Genomic DNA, 27,533 nt, shown 5'->3' on the forward strand with positions numbered 1-27,533 from the left:
ACACTTGCTCACATGGACCACATATTGGCAAAATGGTTTATGTTTGATGATTTCACATTTTCTTGCTTTTCAAAAGTCAGAAAATAATTTGTTTTAATTGATTTGTGTGGTATGAAAGAACTTTTAGATGGGTCTATTAATGATTGATCACATCCTTTGATCCTTCAACGATATAATTTATGTAAAATAACAAATTTTAATTTTTGTAATTCACATAAATAAAAATATTAAAAATAGAAAATTTGTTTTAGTAATTAAAATTTATGAAAATAAATACGATGAAAAATGCTTGGTTCAGCCAAGCAACAAATCTTGGCCCAAATGCTCAAATGGAAATTGGAATTGTTTGTTAGATCCATAAATTTATTTCCTAACTGATATATTGTGATATTTAATTATCTCTCATCATAAGCTCTTAATTGGTTATATATTTTGCTCCTTTCCGTTGATGACAAAAGGGGGAGAAATTTGGTATTGATTAAAAAATAATTGTTGCAAGAAACAAGCTAAGAGAAATGCAAATGAGATGAATGTACTTCCCAAATAGAAAGGAAGAATTTACCTCCTATCATGATATTTGCAACAATCCTTCACAATTATGTTTCAAGGGGAAATAAACAAAGTTGCTCCCTATATATGCTTCAGGGGGAGTTTTGGATTACTATCCCCATAATTGATTCAAAAGGTCCCCTAATGTGAATATTTTAAGGGAAAATACTCAAATGAATCTTCCATGTGATTCAGGGGAAGCTAAACAGTTATACTAACCACCCATTCCGCTTAGAACACCCTGCAAGAAGCACTATAGATTAACCTTTTTCTGAGGAAACTAATCTCAAGACTTGTGATGAAACATGTTTAGTCCTTGGAATTAATGATTAAATGAATCTAGTCTTTGCACTAGGACATATTAATCCACCATATTAGAATAAGTACTTTCTCAACCAAAATTTAGTCAAAACACCATTTAATTCACATGTTCAAGATGATTGGCAAGCATTTCATCATAAATTTATCATGTGAAATAAATTTCAAGCCATGCAATCAATATTGCATATGTAACAAACACATCATAACAGCTTTTTAATCTCATGCAGTATCATGGAATAACTATGATAGCGGAATTCATCAATTAAGCACAAATATGGCAGACACTCATCATCACATGATTTCACTCTTAGGAGATGGAGTTTGACACAAACTCAAACAGCCATGGTCATCACCAGTCTAGAAGTTAAAGTATCTATTTTCAAAATCCTATTAGCGGTTTATGCTATTGATTGCAAATAAATCTCATTGTAGAGATATTCACAGGCAACCCTAAAAAGTTAATCCAAACCTGAAACATGGAGTCCGACCATCCATTTGAGAAACCCCAAACAGGAACTTCTTGATTGTGAAAGCTTCATGTTGCTAAACTCTAAGATACTCAGTTTCATCCTCAAAGCATATGATAAGATGTTTCGAGCCTAGAGAATGAAGTTAGAACCATGTTTCACTTGAGGTTGAAGGGACCAACTAGAAACCCCTTGATCTCTTGTAGGATTGGTCTACCATAAACACATATCCCTACAAGAGAAAAAGGAAGAAGGTGGATGGATTGTTTATCTCCACATTTGTGAAGAGGATTGTTATGTATCTCTTCTCTTTGTCTAAGAGAGGTTGGGATTCCCCCGAGCAATAGTGAAGACTGCTCAAGGGGAGTTACAACATTCCTGAAAAAACACTACGGAGAGAGTTTTTGATATGGAATAGAATAGCCATGTTCTCCATTAGGTGGAAATCGCAGATATATAAGATCTCTGTCGATCGTTACATCAAAGAATAAGAAAAAACAATGTTTTATTCATAATGGCTAGTAATCATGATAGCCAATTGGCCATTGATTAAGTGACAAGGCATGGCAAGGAAATGATTCCAAAATCATTCAATTACTTGCTTTTTTAACGGCCATCTTCACATGATTCTCCACCCACAGCTAGTTTGAGGACCTTCAAATGGATTGGATCGGATCCCTGGGAATCCATATCATTCCTCCCCCCTTAGCATTAGCCTTGTCCTCAAGGCATAATCCCGGATATTTTTCTTCATCAAGTTGGTCCATCTTTCCCAGGTGGCATCAGTTTCAATAGTACCTTCCCACCTTATAAAGACTTATGTTTCAGAACGACTCCCCCTCTTAATCGGAGAGATGTGGAGGGAAGGTAGGATTGATATCATGAGTGGGGCCCAACTTTGTTTTAAGCCATGAGACATGGAATACTGGATGGACCTTGCTATCAGTGGGTAGGTCCAGCCAATAAGCCACTAGTCTAATCTTTTCAAGCACGTTATAGGGTCCAAAGTATTGGGCAAACAACTTTGATTCCTTCTTGCAAATATAGTGCTCTGCCTGTAAGGTTGTAAAATCAGATATACATGGTCTCCAACTTCAAGGTTTCTCTCTATTCATTGTAAATCTGCTTGTCTCTTCATCCTCTATTGAACAGCTTACAGGTGTTGCTTTAGCTTTGCAAAAGCTTGATCTCTGTCCTTTAGTTCAGCTTCTACTGCTTCAACTCTTGCTTTTCCTAGGATGTAGTTCAGTAGAGTTGGGGGTGGATAACCATACACAACTTGGAAGGGGGTCATTTGAATGGATGAGTGGTAGCTAGTGTTGTACTACGACTCGACTAGAGGTAGCCACTTTGTCCAAGTCTGGGGTTGGGAGCTTGCAAAGCATCGGAGATCAGTTTCCAATGTTCGGTTTAAAAATTTAGTCTACCCATCAGAATGAGGGTGATATGAAGAGCTCATGTCTAGTGATGTGCCTTGCAACTTGAAGAGCTCAAACCAGAATAAGCTAGTGAATACTGGGTCCCGGTCGCTAACAATGCTGGTTGAAATGCAACTTAAAAATGTGGTCCATAAAGATTTTGGCAATGTCAAGAGTAGTGTAGGGGTTACTTATAGCCAAAAAGTGTACATACTTAGACAGTTGGTCCACCATGACTAGAATGGCCGATTTCTTGTTAGAGGTTGGCAGTTCCTCGATAAAATCCATTGAAATGGAAATCTCATTCCTTTTTGGTATGGTAGAAGCTAGAAAAGACTCGACAAGGGAACATTCTCACTCTTGTTCCTCTAGCAATTGTCACATTCATGAATCCATCTCTTCACATCCCTCTGATACCCCTTCCAACAACAAATGGATTGTATGCACTTGATAGTATTATGGTACCCAAAATGTCCTATTGTTGGTGGATGGCAAGTGTAGTTCATAAAAAATCTACCTTCTTAGAGTTAAATTACCTCCTAGAATCAACATGCTTCCTTTCCAAATTAGTCCTTGTAGTGGTATTTGGTAGGTTAAGATGGATCTTGGGTTAGATCTTGCACTATCTGCCACAACTATGGATCAATGGTAACTTCTCTTCTCAGGTCATCCGCAGCTTTTCTAAATAGAGCTTTCGTAGCTTTGTTGTCTTACCCCTTCGATAGGCTATCTCATAGTTGTACCTCATCAATTTAGCAACCAGCTTCTACTAAACTAGGGTGGAGATCTTTTTGTTGTGATATGAACCGCAAACTCTAGTGATTAGTTGAGATTCTAAACTTCTAGCCCAGAAGATAGGGCCTCCACCTCTAAACCTCCATGATTATGGCTAAAAGTTTCTTCTCATAGGTTGAGAGGGTTAAGTCTCTTCCCTTGAGGGCTTTACTAAAGAAGGCAACAGATTGTTTATCTTAGGTCAGGAGTGCTCCCACCCTAGAATCACTAGCATTACACTCTATTAAGAAGGGTTGGTCAAAATTGGGTAGGGCCAAGACTGGAGTTTTAGTCATGGCTTGCTTCAGTTGGGTAAAAGCACAGTTGGCTTCTGGGTTCTAGGCCCAAGTCTCCTTTTTCAACAAAGTCGTGAGGGGTTCTGCTATTCTTACGTAGTTCTTAATGAATTTTCTGTAATACCCGGTCAACCCTAGGAATCCCCACAACCCTTTCAAGGTTTTCAGTCTAGGCCACTACAACACCCCTTCGATTTTTAAAGGATCAACCCTTATCCCTTCAACTGTTACAATATGACGTAAGTAACTAATTTCCAAGACAGTGAAAGAACACTTATTGAGCTTAGCAAATAGCTGATTTTGTTGAAGGATTTGAAAGGCCACCCTTAGGTGTTATTTGTGCTCCTCCAAGGTTCAGCTATAAATGAGGATGTTATCAAAGAAGACAAGGATGAACCTCGAAAGGTAGGCTGAAAATAGCTCATTCATTAATGGTTGGAAGGTTGATGGAGCATTTTTAAGCCTGAAGGGCATCACTACAAATTCATAGTGTCCATCTTGATCCCCTTAGCTCATCCAGGAGTTCATCTAGTACTAGTATAGGGTATTTGTTCATTATGGTAGCTTGATTTAATGCCCTATAATCAATGCAAAGTCTCTAGCCCCCATCTTTCTTCTTAACTAACAGGACAAGTGAGGAAAAGGGACTAGAGTTGGGTTCAGTCAGTCCTTGCTATAACATTACCTTGACTATACATTCAATTTCACTTTTTTGGAAGTAAGGATATCTATAGAGTCAGAGGTTGACTGGTTTACTTTTCGTTATCGGGGGAATGGAATGGTCACAAGCTTGGTATGGAGAGAGATAGGTGGGGGCTTGGAATACAGAGTAATACTTAGTAAGAACAGCTTGAATATCTGGGTTTATAGAGGGTGGTTGGGTTGTCTCGTTGAGGGAGCACATATACAGTACATTAATCTGCTTGGCCTTGTTCATCATCTTAGTTATTTGATTCAGCTTCAACACCTTCCATTCTTTAGACCCGATAGCTTTTAACAGATATGGACCTTCCTGATCTTTGAACTACAATGCCATGTTAGTGAAGTCCCATGTTACAAGGCCAAGAGTGCACCATTGTTCCCCTAGGGCAACATCATATCCTTGCAATGGTAAAAGGTAAAAATCAATAATAAGAGTGGTGCCTTGAACTTGGATTTGCAGATTGTTACACTTTTCATAGCCTTGAAGCCATTCTCCGTTGGCCACCATCACCTCGAACTATACCTTAGTAGTAGGATATATACGGGCTCTCTCAGTGAACTGTGGATCCAAAAAATTATGGGTGGATCTACTATCTATCAACATAACCAGGGGTTGTTGTTGTAGAATGGCTCTCATTCGCATGATTTGAGGAGAATCTGAACCAATAATGGTGGGAAGGGAAATCTCTAGTTGTTGCTCTTCTTTCGACTTTTGATCCTTTCGGCCTTCCTCTATAACAGGATCCTCTTCATCCTCCACAAATGCATCCATCCAAAAGAGCCTCGGGCTTTTGTAGCGATGTTGAGGAGAATACTTCTCATCACAATAATAGCACAAACATTTTTTGCGTCTATCCCTTGCTATAGCTAGAGTTAAACATCGAGCCTCAGAGGTGTTCTTGGTGATGTTCAGGTTGCTAGTCCTTAGAGGTCGGGGGCATAAGGGCTCCAGATGCATGGCCCTCTTCTTCACGATGTTTTCTTCTTCTTCTAACTAGGCCAAGTGAAGGGATCAAACCAAAGTCATTGGCTCAAATTTCTCTACATTGACCCTCACTTCCAGTTTCAGACCTATGACAAAATACCCAATCCAAATAATCTTCAGATATACCTTTCACTCGACTAACTAGACACTAGAGGTCCTCTATAAATTCCTGCATAGAGCCCATCTGCATTAGTTTGGAGAGCCTCCCTACATGGTTTAGTCCTTGTATCGCATTTAATCGAGCATCCATAGCCGAGACTAACTATTGCCAGGTGGCCTAAGGCTGGTGGTCCCAGAACCAACAATACCAATCTATGTCCTTTCCGTCAAAGGCAAGACCAGCGACTAAGGCCCACTGGTCCTCTGGTAACTCATGCAATCCAATCCGTCGAAGTTATCTCCACCAAAGCATGGAAGGTCTAGGCTCACCGCCTTAAAAAATCCTACAAAAACATGCTTTATGGCTGAGGGATCGTCGGCAGATTTCGATCCTTGTCCACTACTAGCAGTCAAGCTCCTCCTGCTTCCTTCCTCTAAGGCATGAGGAGACTCCCCTAGGTTGCTCAGTTGATATAAGATTGTTGCTAGCTACTCGTGAACCTTATCGTGCTTCCTCTCTAGGTTGCTCATTCGTTCTTCAAGGCTAGACATCCTTTCCATCGCTGAACCGCCATGCTCTAATACCAAGAAATTGTGTACCTCTTTGCTAGGATTCCCCCAATCAATGGTGAAGACCGCTCAAAGGGGGCTAGGTCCTTCCTAAGAAGAACACTACGAAGACAGTTTTTGATATAGAATAGTCATGTTCTCCATTAGATTAAAATTGTAGATATATAAGGTCTCTATCACCGTTATATCAAAGAATAAAACAAAACAATGATTTATTCATAATGGGTAGTAATCATGATAGCCAATGATTGAGTGACAAGGCATGGTAGGTAGGGGTGTCCACGGTATTCAAAAATTCGATTTTGAATTCGATATTCAACATAATCAAATCAAATTTGAATAATTCGAATATCTAATCAGTCGAATTCGGATATCCTATTCATACTGAAGAATTAATCGGATTTGAATTCCGATATGACCTTATTTGGTTTGATAAATATCCTAATTCAATCGATTATTTAATTATTACATATAATATATAAAATATTTAAATGATTTATATAATTTATATATATATATACGATAATTAAGTTATATAAATAAATATTTATTTTATATATTTATTAATTACCTAAAATAATTAATTGGTCAAATTCAAATTCAAATATTAATTTCCAATATCTATCGGATATCGAATTGAATTCGGATATTGAATTTTCTAATCAAATTCGAATTTAAATATTGCCTTATTCGATTTAAATTTGGTCAGTTTACACCCCTAATGGCAGGGGAATGATTCCAAAATCATTCAATTACTTGCTTTTTAATGGTCATCCCACATGATTCTCCACCTGCAACTGGTTTGAGGCCCTCCAAATGGATCAGATCCCCAAGAATCCATATCAAGGATTGTAGGTCCCACCCCTATGAGATTAGGTTTTGAAAGGAATCTTGATCTTGGGGAGGTCATGGGAAGGGGGAAGCAATATCACTCAAGATTGAAGCAAACAAGCAATTTTTAAAATTAATTTTACAATAGTTTGTATAAAATTGATTATTTGTTGAACCCATTAGTATTTTTAAGAAGTTAAACCCATTAAATTATTTTTTTTATTGTTTTTTTTCAAAATTAGAAATAAAATGAAATAAATAAATTTTGATTAAGTAATTAAAATGCAATAGTTGCCTTTTGATTTGTATCTTGGACTCTTACATTTATAGATTTTGTATATTTTCATGTAGCTAATACATTTTTAGTCAGGTGTAACTATGATACCAAAAAAGTTGTTTTATTAGTAAAGTTATTGTATGATATCTACATGCCATAGACTCTCAGTATTATTGAATGTAATGTATTTCCTCATATAAACTGTGTTTATACTTTATTCACGGTTATATCAACCTAAGATTTAGAGTTATTATGATGATGAGTGTATTTCTGAGATTTAGCAGTCTTAACAGTGTATCCAAGCATATCCATATCTTTTCAATACATCCATGCATATTCAAAATGTGTTGCCATATTTATCCATTTGCAGGTTTACTGATACAATATGAAATACCAATATTTTGAACCTTGGTAGTAATCTGCATCATAAAATGTATTAAGGAGTTATTTAGATCAATATGTAGGAGGTGATGGGTTTTCTAGTACCATACACACTGAATGTACAAATTCTCAAGAATGAAAATGAACCTTGACTTGTGAAACTGCTTTCTGATCAAGCTGGTTGGTCTGGCCATAAGCTTCTCAAAAATTTAGGTTCCAAGTTGGCCAGTATAAAATTGACTTGGCTCAATTCCCAGAGCTAGAAGCCTCTGCTATATTAAAAAGTTATTACAAGCAATAATTACAAAAAAAAAATGAATATAAAGTGGACTTCTATATCTCAGAAAGTGAGCCCCATGATAATTTTACAACATAGGAGCAATAAAGGGTGGTTACTGCTATAACACAAATCTGTATAATACATACACTTCCAAGCACAAACTTAATCATTTGGATACTCTAGCTTTTTTCTTCCCCCCTCTTTCTTTTAGTTAACCCGGGGAAAGAATGATGCAGGAAACTAATTGCAGCAAAGATTGAAACCCATAATGAGAAAATAAATGTAAACCCAACCCCAATAAGCATTGCACTTTGCCAACTTTCTCTCAATGCAGCTATGATACTTAAGTCTGAAGCTTCCTGCAGTACCAATAAATGCTACAGAGTTAAAGAGAAGAAATAGCCACTCACAAAATTGAACTGAAACTTTCAATTGGATCTGCTTCTTCAAGCATGGATGCTGCTTGGAAGCAGTCACAGGCATCAGATATTCGCCCATCATCTTTGTGAATCATTCCTAAATAATACCAAGCTGCACGATTGGTAGGTTCAAGCCTTAGTGCATCTGAGAGGAAGCTTTTTGCTACAGGTAATGAGTTTGGGCCCATTTTCCGTAGCAATGCACCGATCAGGACCCTAGAAGGCACATAACTTGGGTCCAGGGAAATACCGTTACTGTAAGCAGCCAACGCTTCTAGCATCTGTCCACGTCCATCATACATAATACCTAATAAAATTTTAGGAAAATAAGAACATAAATTTTTTAATCGCATGATAAGAATTGGGGCATCTTGACAAAATTGGGTCCTAGAATTTCAGATACCTTCAATAAAAAGTTTACAGGCTAAAGAGGTTGCATCACATTGCACATGATCCAAAAAAACCAAGCTTAATCAAGAAGTTTTCAACCATCCAGATCTACCATATTGTTTTCAAGGTCTATATCACATTTAAAGTAGGATTACATATTGAGATATTGTTTTTTTTTCCTTTTGTGGGAAATTCCACTGATAAAAGGTTCTCTGTTTTTCTTGTACTGGATACAAGTGCATCATATAACAACAGATCATAGTTGTCAAGGCATCACATAGACAACAACAAGACACCCTTGAGGAAGCCCTTAGCCTGAATGCCAGAAAAAAAAAATATATCAGGATAAAACCTAATTGTAATTCTTTTATTCAGGGTGCATCTAATTAGTACATGTGTTGTTTTATGGTATTGTGCTTGCATGTGTGTATATGCATCAATTTCAAGGGTGCAATTTGGGCGGATTGGGATAAGCTCAGGTGGGCTTGGATGAGCCAGGGTGGGTTGGTTGAGTTTGTAAGGTTTTTTAGAATGTATTTTGCACATCTATCTTTTGTTGGTCTTTATAGTCTAATTTAGAAGTAGAATAGACTAAAAATATGCACAAATGTCATTAATAGATGTCTATATAGATATTTTACAAATTCATGCGTATGTATAGTTAGAAAAAAGATACTTAAATATAAATAGCATGCATAATTGTGCATTTGTACATGTTTGGGCATGGGTGTAAAGCTTATATTGTTCATATACATATTTTGTTTGATAATTAACCAAAAATTTATTGATTTGAGAAAAGATGAATATAGAATCGCTTGCCTACAACCAAGTTGGCAAATCCAAAGAGCAATGATCCACAAGAGTTCCATTTCCTCCTCTTTTTCGTTAGTTCTTACAATAGCTAGCTTACATTTAAGTCACCTACTTCACCCCAATACAATTGTTGTCTATTAATGCCTTGTTTGGCTAGATCATCTTCCATAGCATTTGTCTATCTTGGCACCCAACTATAAGAATTGCAGGTCGCCAGGTCCCTATCTAATGCTTTTATTTCTCTCAAGAAGTTGTGGTATTGCTACATGGCATCTCTCACATTCCACAACTAGACTCCTAGACCAAGGAACTTTGCCAATCTCAATCCTTTAAGTACAGAAATTAGTTCGGCCTTTATGGAGTTCTCTTGGCTCAATGGACAGGAGAATAATGCTGAGATAATTCCTCTTCCATCTCTATAGATACCTCCAATTCCCAAGGGGCCCGGATTACCCATACTGCAGCTATAATATTTAGTTTTTCCACATGAACTTCAGGAGGAATCCACCTTAAATTGCAGATAGATCTAGCTATTGATGTTTCATCTATCCATTTGCATTCTCTAGTGATATCTTCCAATGAGTAGTCAAAGATTACCCATAGTTTTCAGCCAGTTTGTCATATTTATGGTGATGTCTTATATAATAGTGCTACTAAGCCTTGATATTTCTTCAATTGTTCCACCTCTTAGGGTTTCCATTCTGTATTTGCCTTTGACATCCTCTTTCTCTCTCAAATATTTTACTACCAAAAATATATAGCATTGTTTAGTTGCTAATAGTTTTTTGACATGCAATTGCTCTATTAGATACTTATTGCATTCCAAAAACTATATTTTCATTAATACACAACATGGTAGATTTAAAATACTTTTGTCATTTGGTTTATGATTTTCTTATCAATTTGTGTATGATGGCTTGCCATGTTTTGATATAAATCTTATTGTTATTTGGTGAACAATAAATTCTCTTCCCAACATATTTTAGGAAAGTAGGTACACAAGCAATATCATTTGAAATGTCCAAATGGTACAACTTTCTGGCTAGGTCTCATCTACGAAATAGATCATGTCTGGTCCATCCAGAAAGATATAGGACACATATCCTAGAAAAGGACGGTTCACTTTTTTCCCACATAAAATGCATAAATGATCCTTGCATAGAAATCTCCAGCAGGTTTTGTCCTTATGTGTTAAAGGGTCAATAAGTAATAATATTGTGTTTAATAATAGATTATCATCTTTTGCATTCTGTACATATATCATTGGTAAAAATGAATCATATAATTTTATTTCTAGCTTTAAAAGTGGACATCTCATTTATCCCCCCGTTTTCCTGTTTCTGATCCACAACAGTACAGGTCAGCTATCACAGGGTAATTTTTTCTATCAAAATAAACAACTTTCTTCGTAAAAGAAAAGAAAGCAAACAGTTAGCATTATTTTGTGGTTTTCTGAACATTGAGAGACCATAAATAGTATCTTTATTTCCAATTAGAAAATTTTCAGAAATCGACTTCTTTTGTGGACGAGAGTTTGAAGACTTGCCTTCAGCATGCAGTGTAGCAGGACAGTACTGCATCAGCGCTCTAGCCTTCTCCAAGCATATCTCAGCATCATGCCAATGTGAAAGGCTGGAGTAGAGATTAGCAAGACCTTGCCAAACTTCCAATTCACTGATCTTGTCATCCTCAACCTAATATAAAAGTAAAACCACAAACAAATTTAGAAACAACATTTACCATTCAAGAAATTAGTTACCACTTCAGCATATGAATGCATATAATTTCTACACATGCATTTAAGGAAAATCTCCTAGCCAAAAGTTTACATATTTTAGGAGGATGAATTACTCTCATCAAATCCACTTTCTTGAACTTTCCAACATATTTTTTCAGTTCTCAGTTTTTATGTTTTCAATTTCATTCATAAAGAGACGAGAAAATCATGAGGAACTTATGGGAACCAGGGAATACCAAAAGGATTATCTCATCACATGGAAGACATTGTGCAATCCTAAATAGATTAGAGAGATGGGGATCCCTTCCTTATCAGAGAAATGGTTGTGGGGATCTCTACTGGAGATGGACAAGCATTGACTTCTGTCATCCAAAGTATACATGGGCTTCATTCTTATCAGTCTTTAAAGCCCCATCTAGAGTAAGGAAACAACTTGAGAATATTCAAAGGGACTTTCTTCGGGATGGGGGATGAGAAAGGAGAGACCATCTTGCAAAGAGATTTGTATGCCTAAGTTGGAGGCTCGTTTGGGGTTGGGACATATTCTGGAGAGGAACATTGCTTTCTTGGGGAAATGGTTGTGGAGATTTCCTCTGGCACAAGATAGCTTCATGGCTTCTATTATTCAGAATAAATTTGGAAGGAATAGGGATGGATGGGATAAACCTGCCTCTTTACAGAGCTTCCTCTTTTAGTCTATTTCGATCCATCCTGGAAGTACATACTTTCACTTTTTCACGGTGGATGTTCAAGCCACATCATTTAGCATTCAAAAATTTTCAACAAAACAAGAGGCGTGGCTGAGTCTTCTACCGTGAAAAGGCAGAAGTACACACTTCCAGGACGTAGCAAAATTTTTTTGCTCCTTTCTTGAGATGAAATTAGATAATGACAATCGTATTAAATTCTGGACTGACCTCTAGCTTGGACAACAGCCCCTTTGCTTCTCTTACCCCAATCTCTTCAGGCTTGCCTTGGATAAGGAGGCCTTTATCTTCTTGGTCACTTCCAGAGGGGATCAAGGGCTCCTTTCAACTCCAACTTCCATAGATCCTTAATGGATTCAGAATCCCAGTCCATTTCCCCCCTTCTTTCCTCTCACTTTTTCTTGCTCCTCAATCCCTTGACAAGAGAATTTGGTGGCCTGCTTCCAATGACCAAATTTCAGTTAAATCTTTTTTTCACCTTTAGGTGGCTGGTTTAGCAACCCCTTTCTTTTGCTTCTAAAATGGTTTGGCTCTCTATCATTCCTCCTATTTGTTTCTTTGTGTGAGAGGCTTCCTGTGGAGCAATCAACACCTTTGAAAGAATTTTGAGGAAGAGAAAGGGGCGTTGGTACATTGCTCCTCATATTTGCTTAATGTGTATGAAGGATGGGGAGTCCTGTTGTCATCCTTTTATTAATTGTTAGGTGGCTCACAGCCTTTTGCAGTTCTTTCTTAATCCTTTCCATATTAGTTGCTACTATTCGGTTCCCCTGAATGCAGTGGTGGATCTTCTTCAGCAATGGCTGGGCTGTAGAATGAGTAGCAGAGGTATTTTGTATTGGAAGGTGGTAGTGCATGCAGTAATGTGATGTATCTAGGAGGAGCAGAGTAAAAGGGCCTCTTAAGGGAAAAGTTCTGTTAAAGACCTGAAAAAGAGAATTCTTCTGTTAATCAACTTGTGGATCAGTGCCAACAAGCTGTTTAGAGGCATCTCTTTTGGGGATTTGGAGAGATCTACGGTAGGTCTTGAACATATCCTGATTGACTCCCTTTATTGGACCCAGCCTTCTTCCTAGACCACAGGTTGATTTTATCCTTCAGTTTGATGGTAGCTGCAAAAGCTTGATGAGTCACAGGAGTCAGGCTGGGATTGAGGATCAACTGACCAATTCCAATGGTGATCTGAGTTGGGCTTTCAGTGAGACAATTGGTGATACAGATGCTGCAGAAGTAGAAATCTGTGCTTTGTTGGCAGGTTTGAGGTCTGCAGTGGTGCTCAACCTTACAGAGATGGTGGTGGAAGGGAATTCCAAAAATGTGATCTGCTGGATGAAAAACTTAAAGGAAGGCACTTGAAGATTTAACTACATATTAAATGAGATTAAAGAAATCTTGTCCTTTTTGATTTGTCATTTTAGATGGAATACTAGAGAGCTGAACGGTATAGTCAACAATTTGGCTTATCTGGGGTGGGAAGATTTTCTTGCATAGGGACTCCTCAATGCCTCTGTAAATTCTAGGAGGGTCTATTTTTGGTTTTGGTTCTAGTGGTATATTGCTTGTACATCTCCTCCTGTACATAGGTTAATGGGTTCTCTTTGGGACAGGGACCATACTACCCATCCCCGACCCTGATTTCTAAATAATTCCCCGTCCCCACCCCTATCCCTGTCGTGGAGAAAAATGAACCCTCCTCCCCAATCCTCGATAGAGATAGGTTCCCCATCAAGCACTCAAATCCCCAATTTTTTTTATTTTTAAATTAAAAGTTTTGCTTTGGAAAAAGATTTACCTAAAAAATTCATTAATCCAAATTAGTTTAATACTTAACTAATATCTATTTGAGTTGAAATGAATACAAATCTGTTTAAGAACATATATTCAAAAATACTTTATAATATTTAATATATGTATACATTTTCAAATTTTAAAATATAAATAATATTTTAAAAATATTTAAATATTACAATTGGGGTTGGGAAAAGGCGAGGACTTCACTCCCCATCTCCATCCCTGTCCCCATCAGAGCAAATCTATACCAGACCCAATCAGGTTGGGGAGGCAGGGTACCCAGTAGGGATGAGGAAAATTGCCAATCCTAATATCTAACCATGAGGTGCACTTCTACGTCATTGCCTAGTGCTTCATGGAACTTTAATTATTTTCCATTTTCAATCATTAACTGAAAACTTGATTATTATGAGAAAAGAATTGTGTTATTTACAGTACAAATTCTATTCCCTTAGTTTAGGCAAGTTCTGCTACCTAACACAATTACGGAACTTTAGTTTTAGAAGAGGGATGTCTGTTTTGGTAGAAGTGATTAGGTTAATTGAAACTTTAAATGGGATTTTTCTCTTTCAGAGAGATTTTGACCAAATTTGGATCCCAATTCCAACTAGTTCCTTTTCCTGTGCCATGTTCTCTCAAGCTCTCTATTTTCCTCTCTTTCCCCTTAGATGTTCTCTTTCAAGGCAATCTAGCTAAATCTAACTCCACCAGTCAAATATTTTTTTTCCTAAAAGGTGTTTCTTCCCATAGATGTACTTTCTATTTCAACAATAGTGAAGCCACTTATCATTTGCCAATCCCTTGTTCTTTTATAACTAGATATAGAATTCACTTTTTTTTCTCTTTATTTGGTGCTAGGTGACTATAATTTTAATTCATCTTAAACTTTTGCTTGCACTCCTTGTAGCAAGAGCAATTGGCTCCCCTTCTGGAGGATTCATAGCCAACCTTCTACTCTCCTTAGATTGAACAAGTGCATAGACCTTCTGAATAGTAGGCAACTCTTGACTAGCAAAATCTGAAAACATGTTGGCTCAAACACTTGATTGAGGCTAGCCAAGAGTGCAAAAAAAAAACTCTGTTCGGACACGTTTCTGATAGGCTATATCATTTCTTCTCTTACACTTCCAACCAGGAGGCACTTCTGCAACATCAAACAATGGGCTGTTGTGATATCAATACCCAGGTCATCCAGCCAATAGTCCAAAAAACACCAACCAATTCAAAAAATCTTTGTTCTTGTTCACCCAACCAAGAGATAAAGGAATAAAGTCGAGATTTCTTGAGATTGATTGGTTCGGAAGTGCCTTTGCTTCTTCCAATCAGAAGTGTCTTACTGATCTATTGCAGGTTTGTGCTCTGATACCATGTTTTTTGCAATAGATCAATTAAGGAATAAGAGAAAGAAGAGAGAAAACAGACAAGAGTGGAGAGAATGTCATGAGCATAGCAGAACCCACTCTCCTATTTATATCAAGAGTGCAAAATATGGTGAATGGACAATAATACCCCTATGCAATAAAATTAGGTATACAACAATATGTCTGTATTAAGGGCTTGTTAGCTAACAATAGCTAAGCAAGTCTTCAATTATAACTCTAACATAAATTTTATGTGGACTGTTATTAATAAGAAAAAAAATTAGCTACATAACAAGGTTAAAACCTAATTTAATTATCAAATTATTCATTTATCCTTGGGGGGCGTTCTTTTTTTGGATTTTGAGAGGGGGAAAATTGGTTAATGGGAATCCATGTTCTTTTTTCAGCTTTATGTGGGAACTAGGGAAAGTTTATTTTCCTATATACCACTTACCCAGGAAAGTGATACACTTCTCCTAGATGGATAAATAACTTTCCTACATAGGGGGAAAGTTGCCAACACTTGAATGGGACAAAAATGCCCCTTTTAATAATAAATTTCTATGGATAAAATGCTCATTGCCTTATTTACCTGGGAAATAAAAGAACATGGATAAAGAATATCATGCATTAAACAAACAGTTGATAGATTAAGAGAAGTGGGAAGTAATTACGTGGAGGATACTACTTCGAAGAGGCCCAAAAGATTTTCTTTGGGCTTGAACCAGCGCAAGGAGGAATCTATAAGTTTCCACCGCATCCATAGGCAATGATTGGGAGATCTTTAGTTTTGCTTTCATTCTGAGCAATGGCCCTTGCTCCCACTTTGCAGTCTCATCCAAAGCAGCATCAATAATCACCTGGGCCTCTGAATATCGTTGCTGGGCAGACAAAACCAGAGCAAGCAATCTCCATCCTTTTAACATGGACCCTCCTGTTGCATCAATGAACTGTTTTGCGCAACGCAAAGCTGCATGAGAATTCCGGTGCTCTGCATGTTGAAGTCCCAAGTCAAAAATTAAATCTGGGTTGTTCTGTTCAAATGCAATTGCTGCATCTAATGATTTCAAAGCTTCAGTCTGGAGATGAGACCTCTCATGGTCCGATGAAGCAACCTTAGCTTGCTTTCCTAAACAAAGACCCAACATGCGAAAACCTACACCCTTCAAATGCTCATGCACATGCACACCTTGAGCAGTTGCAATTGCCCTCTGTGCATAGCCTACACCCTCAGCAGCAAGAAGAGGGTCTCCACTGCATATCCTGGCAGCTAATAAAAGTGCCAAGATTTCATCTGGTTTTTCATGCTTGTTCAAAGACTTCCTCAAAAGGTTCAAAGCAACAGCATTTTCTCCTGCTGCACTGTAACAAAGAGCCATAATGTTCCACCGGTCACAACGGTGAAATACTCCAGGTAAGATTTCCTCCATTTGCCTTGCCAATATGGAAGTCTTCCCGCATAGAGAGAGTGCAAATGTAAGATACTCCATTACTGAAGGATCCCATTTGATCTTACCAAGGTGAAATTTTCTTAAAAGGATCATCAACAACAGAATTGCCTCTTCCAGATTATTTCTTGGAACATATGAGCCATCGATCTGGGAAGCCAAATTAGGTGGGCCAGCTTCTACACCACTGTAGAGCAAAAATAGAGCAAACTTCTTTTGAATCCTTGCACAACATTCATTGTCCAGGTTCCACTGACTCAGAAGGGCACGTCTGTAAGAAGACATTGCTTCCTGAAAACCACCAGCTTGTTTCCACAGCTCAGGAAGGAGCTCTACAGCCCGGCTAACTGTCTCTTGCAACTTATTGTCTGTCGCCATATCAAGAATGCAATTATGAAATACCCGTTCCACAATATCAAGGACATTTTTACATTCCTCAGTAGCCTCTGCAACAACCATAAAGATATCAAAGTTAGGTTTACTACATAAACACTTTGGAACAAAGGGAGGAAGGGGGGCAATCTATATATTAGCATTCAATACCAGTTATTCTTCCAAGTTTCTGAAGAGACTTAGCCTTCAAGTACATGGCTTCAAGCACCAAGTTAGCAGAATTTTGAGTAACTATCTGCATTGACTCTGTGCGGGAGCGGTTCCTCCTCGAAGCTGCTTTTTCAGTAAGAGTAGGTTGCAACCGCTGTATAGCAGCTTGAAGATCAGCTCCATCAAAAACACGAAGTGCACCTTCTAAGTTGCCTCTTTGGTACTCCAACCTTCCAAGGAGGGCTCTTGCTTCCTGCAAATATTTTGAAAATATGTCTCTTTTGGTGGCATGAATATGCATTAATTAAATGCTATTTTTCTCTACAATATGCTGCATGGAAATATAATAGAAAACCTATATCTAGCTATAGGAATAAAGTTGACTACTTAACGATGCTTCATGGTTTGAGGTTTGAACTACTAGGATCTTTTACATCAGTGAAATGTTTAAGAAAGAAGAAGTTGAATCAACAGCAGCACTTACCAAATAAAATTGACAGCAGCACATTACATGTTTGAACCATCATTTGGGAATTGGGATCTAACAAGAAACTATTCAAACATAAGTCTCAGACTCTCAGCTCAAATTTTTTATTATATCACCATCTAAGCCTTATCCCAACTACTATATGGAGTAGGCTACATGAATCCTGTTTTGCCAGTCCCTTTTGGTCTGCCCCTATCTAGCCCTTCTAGCCCCTTCAACTTCAAACACATCATTTCTTACGGCTGCTGTAGAGGGATTTTATGCATGTGACCAAACAGTTCAGGCATGACAAATGTGAGTCCTGATCTGCTCCTCTCGTTACACCATGTCCTGGCTGCATATCAAGAACATCTCCCGTACTTGCATTTATTATTTATGGGAAGATGTTCTCAATACAGGGTGGAATGTAGCTGTGAGGTCAGTGTGAGGCACTCTCTCTGAGAAGCACATCCCATTTCAACACATGTAAACCATGTAGAATCACTCTGATTTTTTTACCGCAGGAGAGAATAATTATCAGTAAGTAAAACAAGAGAGCACGACTAAGTGTTGAAAGATTGTTTATTTGTACAAAGATCCAAAATTTTCTAAAAGCGCTATTAATTCCAAAACATTAGAAACACATCAAGCATTACTCCTGGATAGAGATCCCACAGAAATTTATAAAAAGCTTTGGCTACAGTCTCCACAATTTATGTAGGAAATTTGCTGGATGAGTTGTTCCATAGAGAAATTTTCTATTTTTTGGTAGAAAAAGATCATTAAAAAGAAAATAAACAGAGACATCACCATAAAATCCACAAGCAACACTCTATTTCGTTTCTCTTTATCACATCAGTTCCACACACACGAAAAAAAAAAAAACTAGGAATTGACTTCTAAAGACACAAGATCTAACAACCTCACTTTCTCTTTCATGAAAAATATACAAAAAGAGAACAGAACATAACCAATCATAATCACACCTCCACCAATACAATTTGACCTCAGAAACCTGCACATCTAATGAGTCATAGTCAAAACATAACCCAGAATCAATTAATTCATGAGCCTCTTACCTCTACCACCATGTGCTGACTTAGATTCCAAAATCATGTCAGTCAAACTATCTTTAGCGGCACTCGATTTATTTGCAAACCTTAGTGTTATCTTCTGCCTCCACTCTAGAACTTGCCTTCACCTATCTCCTTTTTTATCCCTCTAAATTCTAGTCACGGTAGAGATGATGGGCCAGATGGGCCTTAGTCTTCTTTATTTTATTTGTGCTGTTATTAGCATGTTATGTTTCAGTTAGTGGGCCTTGGTTATTGGGCCAAATTTTCTTTCTTTTTATTGCCCATTAAGTAGCCACCCTATTGAGGGCACTCTTATAATTATATGAAATTTACAATTAGTTTAAAATAAGTGATTAGGGGACTGAAGAGAGTATCAACACACTTCTTCTTCTTCTTCTTCTTCCATCTTTTTCTTTATTTTCTTACAACCATACATAGTGTGTATAGACAATTGATTGGTTAAGTGATTAACAGCTTATACAACCCAATTGGGGGAGGTTTTTGAAGAAAATTATAGTCTCTAGTTAAGGCCCAAGACAGGTTCTTGGAGAGTTTCCCGAAAACCCTAACTAATTGGAGAACTTGGATTAAGGGTATAGAGACAGTTTGGAGCTGGTGCTTGGGGCTAGAATAGAAGGTTCATGATCAATATTGAGATCAGTCCAGGTTGGGAAGGATTCTGGAGTCCCAAGTAGGAGAGGCTAGATTTTCTCTCTTTCTCTCAAGTTGTCAAGTCCAGTGAAACCCTAATTTTGGCTGATTGAAGAGTAGTTTCGGCCTTAGGGAGCAAGAAGCAACCTAAGGATTATGACCCTGTCTATAAAAGGTGGATGTAGGAAAACTATACAATTTTTGGCTAGTTATTAAATTTCATACAACCTCATATCAATCAATACTATCTGTGGATGGATATCACAAAGGAGGTGTAGGATAGTGTTATGAAGACCTATTCCAAAAATCGAATGTTTTTAGGGCTTACAAACTAAAGAATGATGTGAATAATCTAAGATAAGGGGAGAATCCTTTAGCTGCATACTTTTCAACACTGAAATTCCTTTGAAAAGAGATTGATCTAATGGAGATTGATGTGCGGGGGTGCAATAAAGATGTTGAGACTCATAGGAAGTTAGTTGAAAATGTGTCATTAGAAAATCTTTTGTGTGAAGTCTGTCAAATGTCAAAGCATTATAAGGGAACATATCCAAAATCTATTAATGAAATTTTCAATCCTTTTGATTTAGTGCTCCAATGCATGGGGCTCTTCTCCTATTATTTCTTTGGATAGATACTGCTATTTTATTAATTTTATTGATCATTTCTCTCGATGCATGTTGATATATTTGATGAAAGAGAGAAATGAAGCTCCTAGAATTACTTCAATTTTCTACAAAATGCTTGAGATACAATTTGGGATGAAAGTAAAGTAGTTTCAATCAGAAAATGCAATTGAATATTTTGAGAGTTTCTTGAATATCTTGAAGATGAAAAAATCCTCCATTAGTCATCTTGTACTTATACTCCACAACAAAACAGAGTTGTAGAAAGGAAAAATCACCACTTACTTGAAACTAATCGTACTTTGTTGTTCCAACACAAGGCTCCAAAGAAGTTTTATCACATGAAATGCTTACTACCTCTTATCTAATAATAAATAGGATGCCATCTAGGGTGTTGGGCATGCAAACTCTATTTTCAGTCTTTGCCCTAATCAGGTTGAGTTTTCTTTACCACCCAAGGTGTTTGGTTGTATGCGTTTTATCCATGTTATAGATTCCAAGAGTATAAAATTGGACCCTAAGGTTATTTATGTTGTTTTCCTTAACTATTCTCTTACTCAAAAGGGATATAAGTGTCTTAATCCTGACATTGGGAGGAAGTTTGTTACCAAAGATTTTGCATATTTTTAATCCTAGTCATTCTTGAGCCTCCCTGGAATCCTCTTTACGGGGAGACTAGTAGGGTGGAAGAGGTTTCCTCTGAGGTAAATCCTTTGTTGCCTTAACCTTCCTCAATTCCATCCTCTCCACCCTCTTCCTCTGATCCATCTTGCCATGAAAAGACTTCTACAGTTCTTGTGCCACCACCCAGACCACTATGCACAATGGAAATGATGGAATAGAGATGAGTGTGTATAAAAGAAAAAGGAAAAGAGTTTCTTATCAGATTCGTGGTGGAGATCTTCCAACTAAAGTCCACAACCAATCAGGTGGTGGTCAAGATACTATTTCTAAATCTGATTTGGACTTACCCATTGCTCTTTGAAAGCATATTTGCTCATGTACTTTGCACCCAATGTCTAAGTTTGTTTCATAGTCTCATCTCTCTCCTACCTATTACTCCTTCATATCTACTTTGTCTATTGATACTATTCCTTCCAGGTATTTGGAAGCTATTCTTGATCCCAAATGGAGAGAAGCAATGAATGAAGAAATGAAAACACTTTTGAGGGATGGCACCTAGGAGTTAGTGGATTTTCCACATGGGAAGAAAACTATGGGTTGCAAGTGGGTTTACACAACAGAATACAAAGCTGATGGATCAATGGGTAGGTACAAAGTAAGAGGGCATTGATTACAAGGAAATATTTGATCCTATTTCAAAGTTGAATATCATATGCGCTTTTCTCTCTTTAGTTGCAAACTTATCATGGGAATTGCATTAACTTGATGTCAATAATGCATTTCTAAAGAGTGATCTCCAGGAAAAACTTTATGTGGATCCTCCTCTAGGGTATGACATGAAAGGAAAACTATGCAAGTTAAGAAGACTTTATATGGCTTAAAGCAATCTCCAAGAGCATGGTTTGAGAGACTATGCAAAGCTATAGAAAATGTGGGGTATATGTAGATTAATGTAGACCATAACTTATTCTACAAGAAGAAAAATGACAAATTAACTACATTGATTGTGTATGTTAATGACATTGTGACCACAGGGAACTATACAAAGGAGATTCAAACATTAAAGGATCTTTTTGGCTTCAAAATTTGAAATTAAGGATCTTGACCCTCTAAGGTACTTCCTTGGAATAGAAGTTGTTAGATCTACTGAAGGGATTTATATATGCCAATGGAAATATGCTTTGGATTTATTGAATGAAACATGGTAGTTGGGGAATAGACATATTAACACTCCAATTGAACAAAAACATGGATTGCAAGAAGATGGAGAAGATGTGTTGCTCACTAATAGGGAGAGGTATCAATGCCTAGTAGGTAAAATTCTGTATTTATCTCTTACTAAGCCAATTTTTTCTTACATTGTTTACATTGCGAGTTAATATATGCATGCTCCCAAAATCTCTCATAGGAGAGCAATACAACGAATTATGAGATATCTCAAGTCATGTCTAGGAAAGGCACTTTTATTCAAGAAACATGATAAAATGGTCATAGAAAGCTTTATAAATTCTGATTGGGTAAGGTATATTAGGGATAGAAGTTCTACAATAGGATATTGTACCTTTGTTGGTGGAAATTTGGTTACTTGAGAAGTAAGAAACAAATGGTTGTGGTATGATCTAGTGCAAAGGCAAAGTATAAGGCCATGGATCATGGCCTAACTAAACTTTTGTGGGTTCAGACTCTACTAAAGGAGTTGGAAATTCAAACTAATCCCCCCTTAAGACTATACTACAACAATCAAGCAACCATCAACATTGTCAATAACCCTATCCAACATGATAGAACCAAGAACATTAAATTGATAGATATTTTGTTCAGGAAAGGATCATTTCTAGATATCTATGCATTCCTTATTTACCTACAATAAAGTAGTTAGCTGATGTGTTTACAAAAGGATTGCCCAAATCAAGATTTCATGAGCTACTGGGCAAGTTAAGCATGATTGATATCTATGCTCAACTTAAGGGGGAGTGTTATAAGTCCTAATGTTGTATAGGTTGGGTTTTTACTTACTTAAGTTTATATATTTTGGGGCCTAATAGGCCTACGTTACTATTTCTTAATTTGTTTATGTTTACCCCACCTAATGAAGGGAAACCTTGTAATTTCTCATGTTTTAATTTCATTGAAATTCCATCTAGGCTGGATAAAATAATATTTCCACCCATTTTCTTATTCTCTCCTCTATTCTTTTCTCATTTTCTCTTCTTTTGCTCAAAATACTTCACTTATGAATAAAACACACATATATTTGTGGCACAATCATCTTGGTCATTTGTCATTTGAGTCACTAAAGTTTTTGTTTCTAGAGTTACTTAAAAATTTGTATGGTTTTTTCAATGTCCTAATGTTAGTTGAGTAAACATTATAGAATTGTTTTCCTCCAAATAATAAAAGGATCTTCTCCTCCTGTCCATATTATACATTTTGATGTGTGGGACCCTATTTCTATAACAACCGTAGGTGGCTACAAGTATTTTATCAATTTTGTTAATGACTACTCCATGTACACCTAGGTTAATCCTCTCCACTTTAGGAAGTTCCCAAGCTTATCCAATACTTTCACAAAATGGTGTTTACTCAACTTCATGTAAAGACACAAGTTTTCTAGTTAGAAAATGTGAAGGAGTATTTTAAAGGTGTTGGAGTATCTACCCGGGAATAAATCCTTGTCCAATACTTTGTGTAGTTCATTGGAGCTCATGTTCTTGAACTCTACAACAAAATAAGGTAGTGGAAGGAAAAATTGCCACCTATTGGAAGTTTCTCAAAGTTTGATCTTCCACGTGAGTGTTCCCAAGAAGTTATGGCATTCCAAAAGGTATGATGAATCATGTAGCAAGTTGGGAATGTTTGATATTTATGACCCAACTTAAGGGGGAGTATTGTCACGTGAGAGTTTTTAATTCTTTTTTATATATAAGGGCATTTAGGTCCTTTCCTATGTAATGTCAATCGCACAATTATAAATAATACACTATGCATCGACAACCCATCTTTTTGGCTTCTATTCTTCTCTTCTCACTCAACTTTCTCACTTTTTCTTTGATTCTTGAAAAAACTATAGTATTTATAGACACTAAGGCCATCGGAGCAGAAGCACTACTTGAACCATTAACTCAACCTACATCACTGGATCTAATAACTAGCTCAACTAAACCGCCATTCAAACTGCAATGCCTCTAACTTCTAGACTTAACGGGACCACAAGCATTTGGATTCAAATCTGAATTCAACAAACTTCTAATAATTGAACCAAGAAGATGTGACTCTACAACTCTATTACCCTCTAATTCTGCTCGATCCGAGGTAGTGCAGGAATCGAGGTCACAACCAGATAATCCTTGCCAATTAGGCGGAGCCGAGGTGGAAGGAAGAAGCTATGCTCCCAAGATCTGAAATCAAGAAAGAGTCAGAGGCCCAACGATTTATTCCAGGGTAGATACTCCAACACTCAAGTCAGTATAAAACATTGGGCGTTTGGGCCGATCAATTGGAGAATAGTGCTAGTCTGAGTAGAGTAACAGTATGGGAGTTAAGAGTTAGATCATTTACCTTGAGCAGGAGACACCTTTTTATAGCCGAAAATCCATGTTCTAACCGGATAAGGCTTCTGGGGTTACCGGGATGAGGTTAATCACCGAGGTCTTCGGGATAAGACATGATCCCCAACGGAGTTGTCCCCATCCATATGATGATCTCCTGTCTTAGTCACGCTTATCCTCATTACACGGTGGTGACGTGGCCGAGGAGATAGGATGGCTGTGTAGGTGACACGTGGCGTCTAGGGCCAGCTCAACCATAACCCAAACACCACTCACCCAGTTCCAAAGTCGAGGAGTGAAGTGCTCGGCCATGGTGTGGCATGGAAGAGTTCTTCAATCCTTGGTTGAGGAACTTGAAGTTGAAGTCTGGTTGAGTGCACGGGCTGGACCGAGTGGCTTGAAGTTGGGCTAGTCTCTCTAGGTGAGCCGAGCGGTTCAATGCTAGTTGCATCCCTGAAACAGGTTGTCAGTGGTGTCATTTTGCTTCCCGAGACTTTATGCATGCGGAGAGCGGTTGCATCGATTGGCCCTCTTGAGTTTGTTAGAACAGCGTCAGATCCATGTTGTCGATTCTGTTTTGATTTGGAGTGTTGGGGACCTATAAATAGGGTGGAAAGCATTTCCCCTTCATCATTTGCAAAAGAAGTTGCTTTTAGAGCTCGGTGAGGAGTAGTCTTCGATGCTCGGAGTTTGTTTCAATCCTACAGCCTTAACTTGGAAAGATGTCTTCTTCGCCTTTCCATTCTTCTTCCTCTTCTGATTACACTGCTTCCCCTTCTAAGTCCGGATGCCACATATCACTTACACAGCCATCATATCTCATCGACCACGTCACCTCAATGGCACTACCTTATCTACTCGGCATGTCAACATCGTGTCATGAGGATAAGCACGACTAAGACAGGAGATCATCGTATGGATGGGGACAACTTTGTTGGGGATCAAGTCTTATCCGGAAGACCTCGGCGATTAACCTCATCCCGGCAACCACGAAAGCCCCATCCGATTAGAACATGGATCTTCAGCTATAAAAAGGTATCTCCCGCTCAAGGTAAAGGATCTAACTCTTAACTCCCATACTGTTACTTTGCTTGGACCAGCACTATTCTCTAACTGCTTGGCCCGATCGTCCACTATTTTCTACTGACTTGAGCATCGAAGTATCTACCCAGGGATAACTCCTCGGGCTTCTTATTCTTTCTTGATTTCAAATCTTGGGAGCACAGTTTCATCCTTCCACCTTGGCTCCGCCCAGTTAGCAAGGATTATTTGACTACGACCTTGGTCCTACATTACCTCAGGTCGAGCATCAGATTGACACCGTCTATGGGAATTTCATGGCAAGGGGGAATGTGGAGATAGAGACCCATAGAGAATTCACCCTCCTTACCCCCAAAATGGTTTAACTATTCTACCATTATCCATGTTAGCAAGGTTGCCATGAGTGCTTCCTTTTTCTCCCCACCCTCTTCTCTAGATTCAACAAAAATCATTCATCCAAATACAAAGGAGACTTCTTGCTCATCTAATGCAAGGAATATTCAGCAAATGGTTTATTGCATTATTTAAGCTACCCTATTTCTACTCGAGTTCATTCCCACTTGATAAGCTAGTTGAGTGATTTAGAGGAGAACAATGCACCCTAACCTGCTAACTATTTCACTACACCATTGATTGTGTCAAACTCTTACCACTCCAATTTCAAGCTAGTTTGTGATGCTAGATGTTGTCTTATCATCACTCAAAAAAAAAAAATCCTTGCTAGAGAATCTTCATATAGTTAGGGTAAAGCTTAATAGAGAAGAATTGAGTATCTGTAAGGTTCTTGGGGTGGTTGTTAACTCCAATATGGATCAATCTCAAGATCGTAATTTTTCTTTCTCTTTTTCTCATTTTCCATCCATGTATTAGAGAGTGAAAGGACATGGTGGTGTTACATGTAGTGATAATGGGCCTTAGTGTCTTTATTTCTTTTAAGTTACATTTTAAGTTTATGTTCTTTTAGTTATGGGCCTCTTTTGTTTTGTTTTAAGTGTTGGCTGCCCCATTAAGGGCATCTAGGGAATTGTACTCAGTTTAGAATTAAGAGAATAAAAGATATCTTAGGGGTTAGAGAGAAAAGATCAAACTATTATCTTCTCTCTTCCCTTCTCTTCCTCTTCAACAAACCTCTATTGAAACCTTTCTTTTTTCTTTCGTTTCTTTTCTTTTCCAATACTTTTTGAATTATTGTATGTGTGTTTTACAACTTGGTATCAGAATAGGTTTTCATCTTCAACATCTTTCTCCTTTCTTAGCCCATATGCAGTGTATGAAGAATTGATCAGTTGATCAATCAACAAATTATTTATCCTAGTTAAGAGGGTTTTGTGGAGATTTTCATCCTTAGTTGAAGCCCCAAGGCAAGTTTTGGAGATTTTTCTCGAAAACCTTAGATAACTAGAGAAATCTTGTTACAAGTCCTAGAGACACTTTGAAACTGGCGCTTGGGAATCAAAGGGGAGCTCTTTAATTTCTATTAAGGGTGTTGGGTTGGATAGAGTTTTGGAACCTCTAGTAGGAGCGGTTAAAGTTTCTCTCCTTCTCCCATCCTATCAGGTCTTATAAAACCCTAGTTTTGGGTGGTTAAAGAATTGTTCTTTATTTGGAATAGCAAATTTAGCTTAGTAAACCCTAATTTGATTTTTGTTTGCATCCATTCACTCAATTGAGAAAACTAGAGGAGAAACCAAATATCCCACAGATTTTGGGTTTGGACATGGGAGGATAGTGGAGGTTCTATTGGGGGTAGTGACCATTGTAAAGTTGGACAAAACCAAATATTTAGCTTGGTCTTGGTCAATTAAAATACATGTGTGTAGTAGAGGGAAATGGGGTTACATTACCAGGAATAAAAAGAAACCAGTAGACTACAAGGTGGATGTGGGATAACTACATAGTAGTGGGTTGGTTAGTGAATTCTATGCAGTCACATATTAGTTAGCGCTACTTGTGGATGGAAACTACAAAGGAAGTGTGGATAGTGTCAAAGAAACCTATTCCCATAAGCTAAATTTTGCTTGAGCCTACAAATTAAAGAATGATGTGAATATTCTAAGATAGGTGGAGAAACCCTTAGTCATCTACTGCTCCATACTAAAATCTCTTTGGCAGAATTTTTATTTGATAGAGATTGTTGTTTAAAAACAAATAGGAAGTTGGTGGAAAGAAATTGGATCTTTGAGTTCCTTACTGGACTCAACCTAGAGTATGATATTGTAAGGTAGAATATTTTGGCAAAGGAAGAGGTGACTTTGTCTCGAGCTTATATTATGGTGAGTAGTGAGGAGAGTAGAAGATAGGTTTAGTCTATAGAGCAATAGGTTGATCACTATGCTAATGT

General features: G+C 37.6%; 1 protein-coding gene across 13 annotated transcripts in view; it reads right to left on the minus strand.

The window, feature by feature from the left end:
* Window positions 1-533: 533 nt before the first annotated feature.
* LOC148862171 (protein NPG1-like) overlaps window positions 534-27,533 on the minus strand; it is a 39,569-nt gene continuing 12,569 nt past the window's right edge. Inside the window, exons 1-8 of one of the 13 annotated variants that reach the window (XR_016095073.1) lie at window positions 17,645-18,565; window positions 17,161-17,413; window positions 15,844-17,063; window positions 11,119-11,266; window positions 8,620-8,676; window positions 8,361-8,481; window positions 7,818-7,939; window positions 534-790 (exon numbers count right to left, since the gene is read on the minus strand). Coding sequence is in view for 10 of the 13 variants with exons in the window: in XM_088941833.1 (XP_088797959.1) it covers window positions 781-790; window positions 8,361-8,676; window positions 11,119-11,266; window positions 15,844-17,063; window positions 17,161-17,413; window positions 17,645-17,668 (1,971 nt within the window). In the remaining 3 variants the exon portion in view is untranslated. Of the gene's footprint in view, window positions 791-7,790; window positions 8,310-8,360; window positions 8,677-11,118; window positions 11,267-15,843; window positions 17,064-17,160; window positions 17,414-17,644; window positions 18,566-18,705; window positions 18,826-27,533 lie in introns of those variants that run through there. The other 12 variants (XR_016095072.1, XM_088941839.1, XM_088941837.1 and 9 more) reach the window with 12 other exon arrangements.

Source organism: Nelumbo lutea, chromosome 4, assembly GCF_056320005.1.
Source record: "Nelumbo lutea isolate HS-2025 chromosome 4, American lotus-T2T, whole genome shotgun sequence".
NCBI lineage: Eukaryota > Viridiplantae > Streptophyta > Magnoliopsida > Proteales > Nelumbonaceae > Nelumbo > Nelumbo lutea.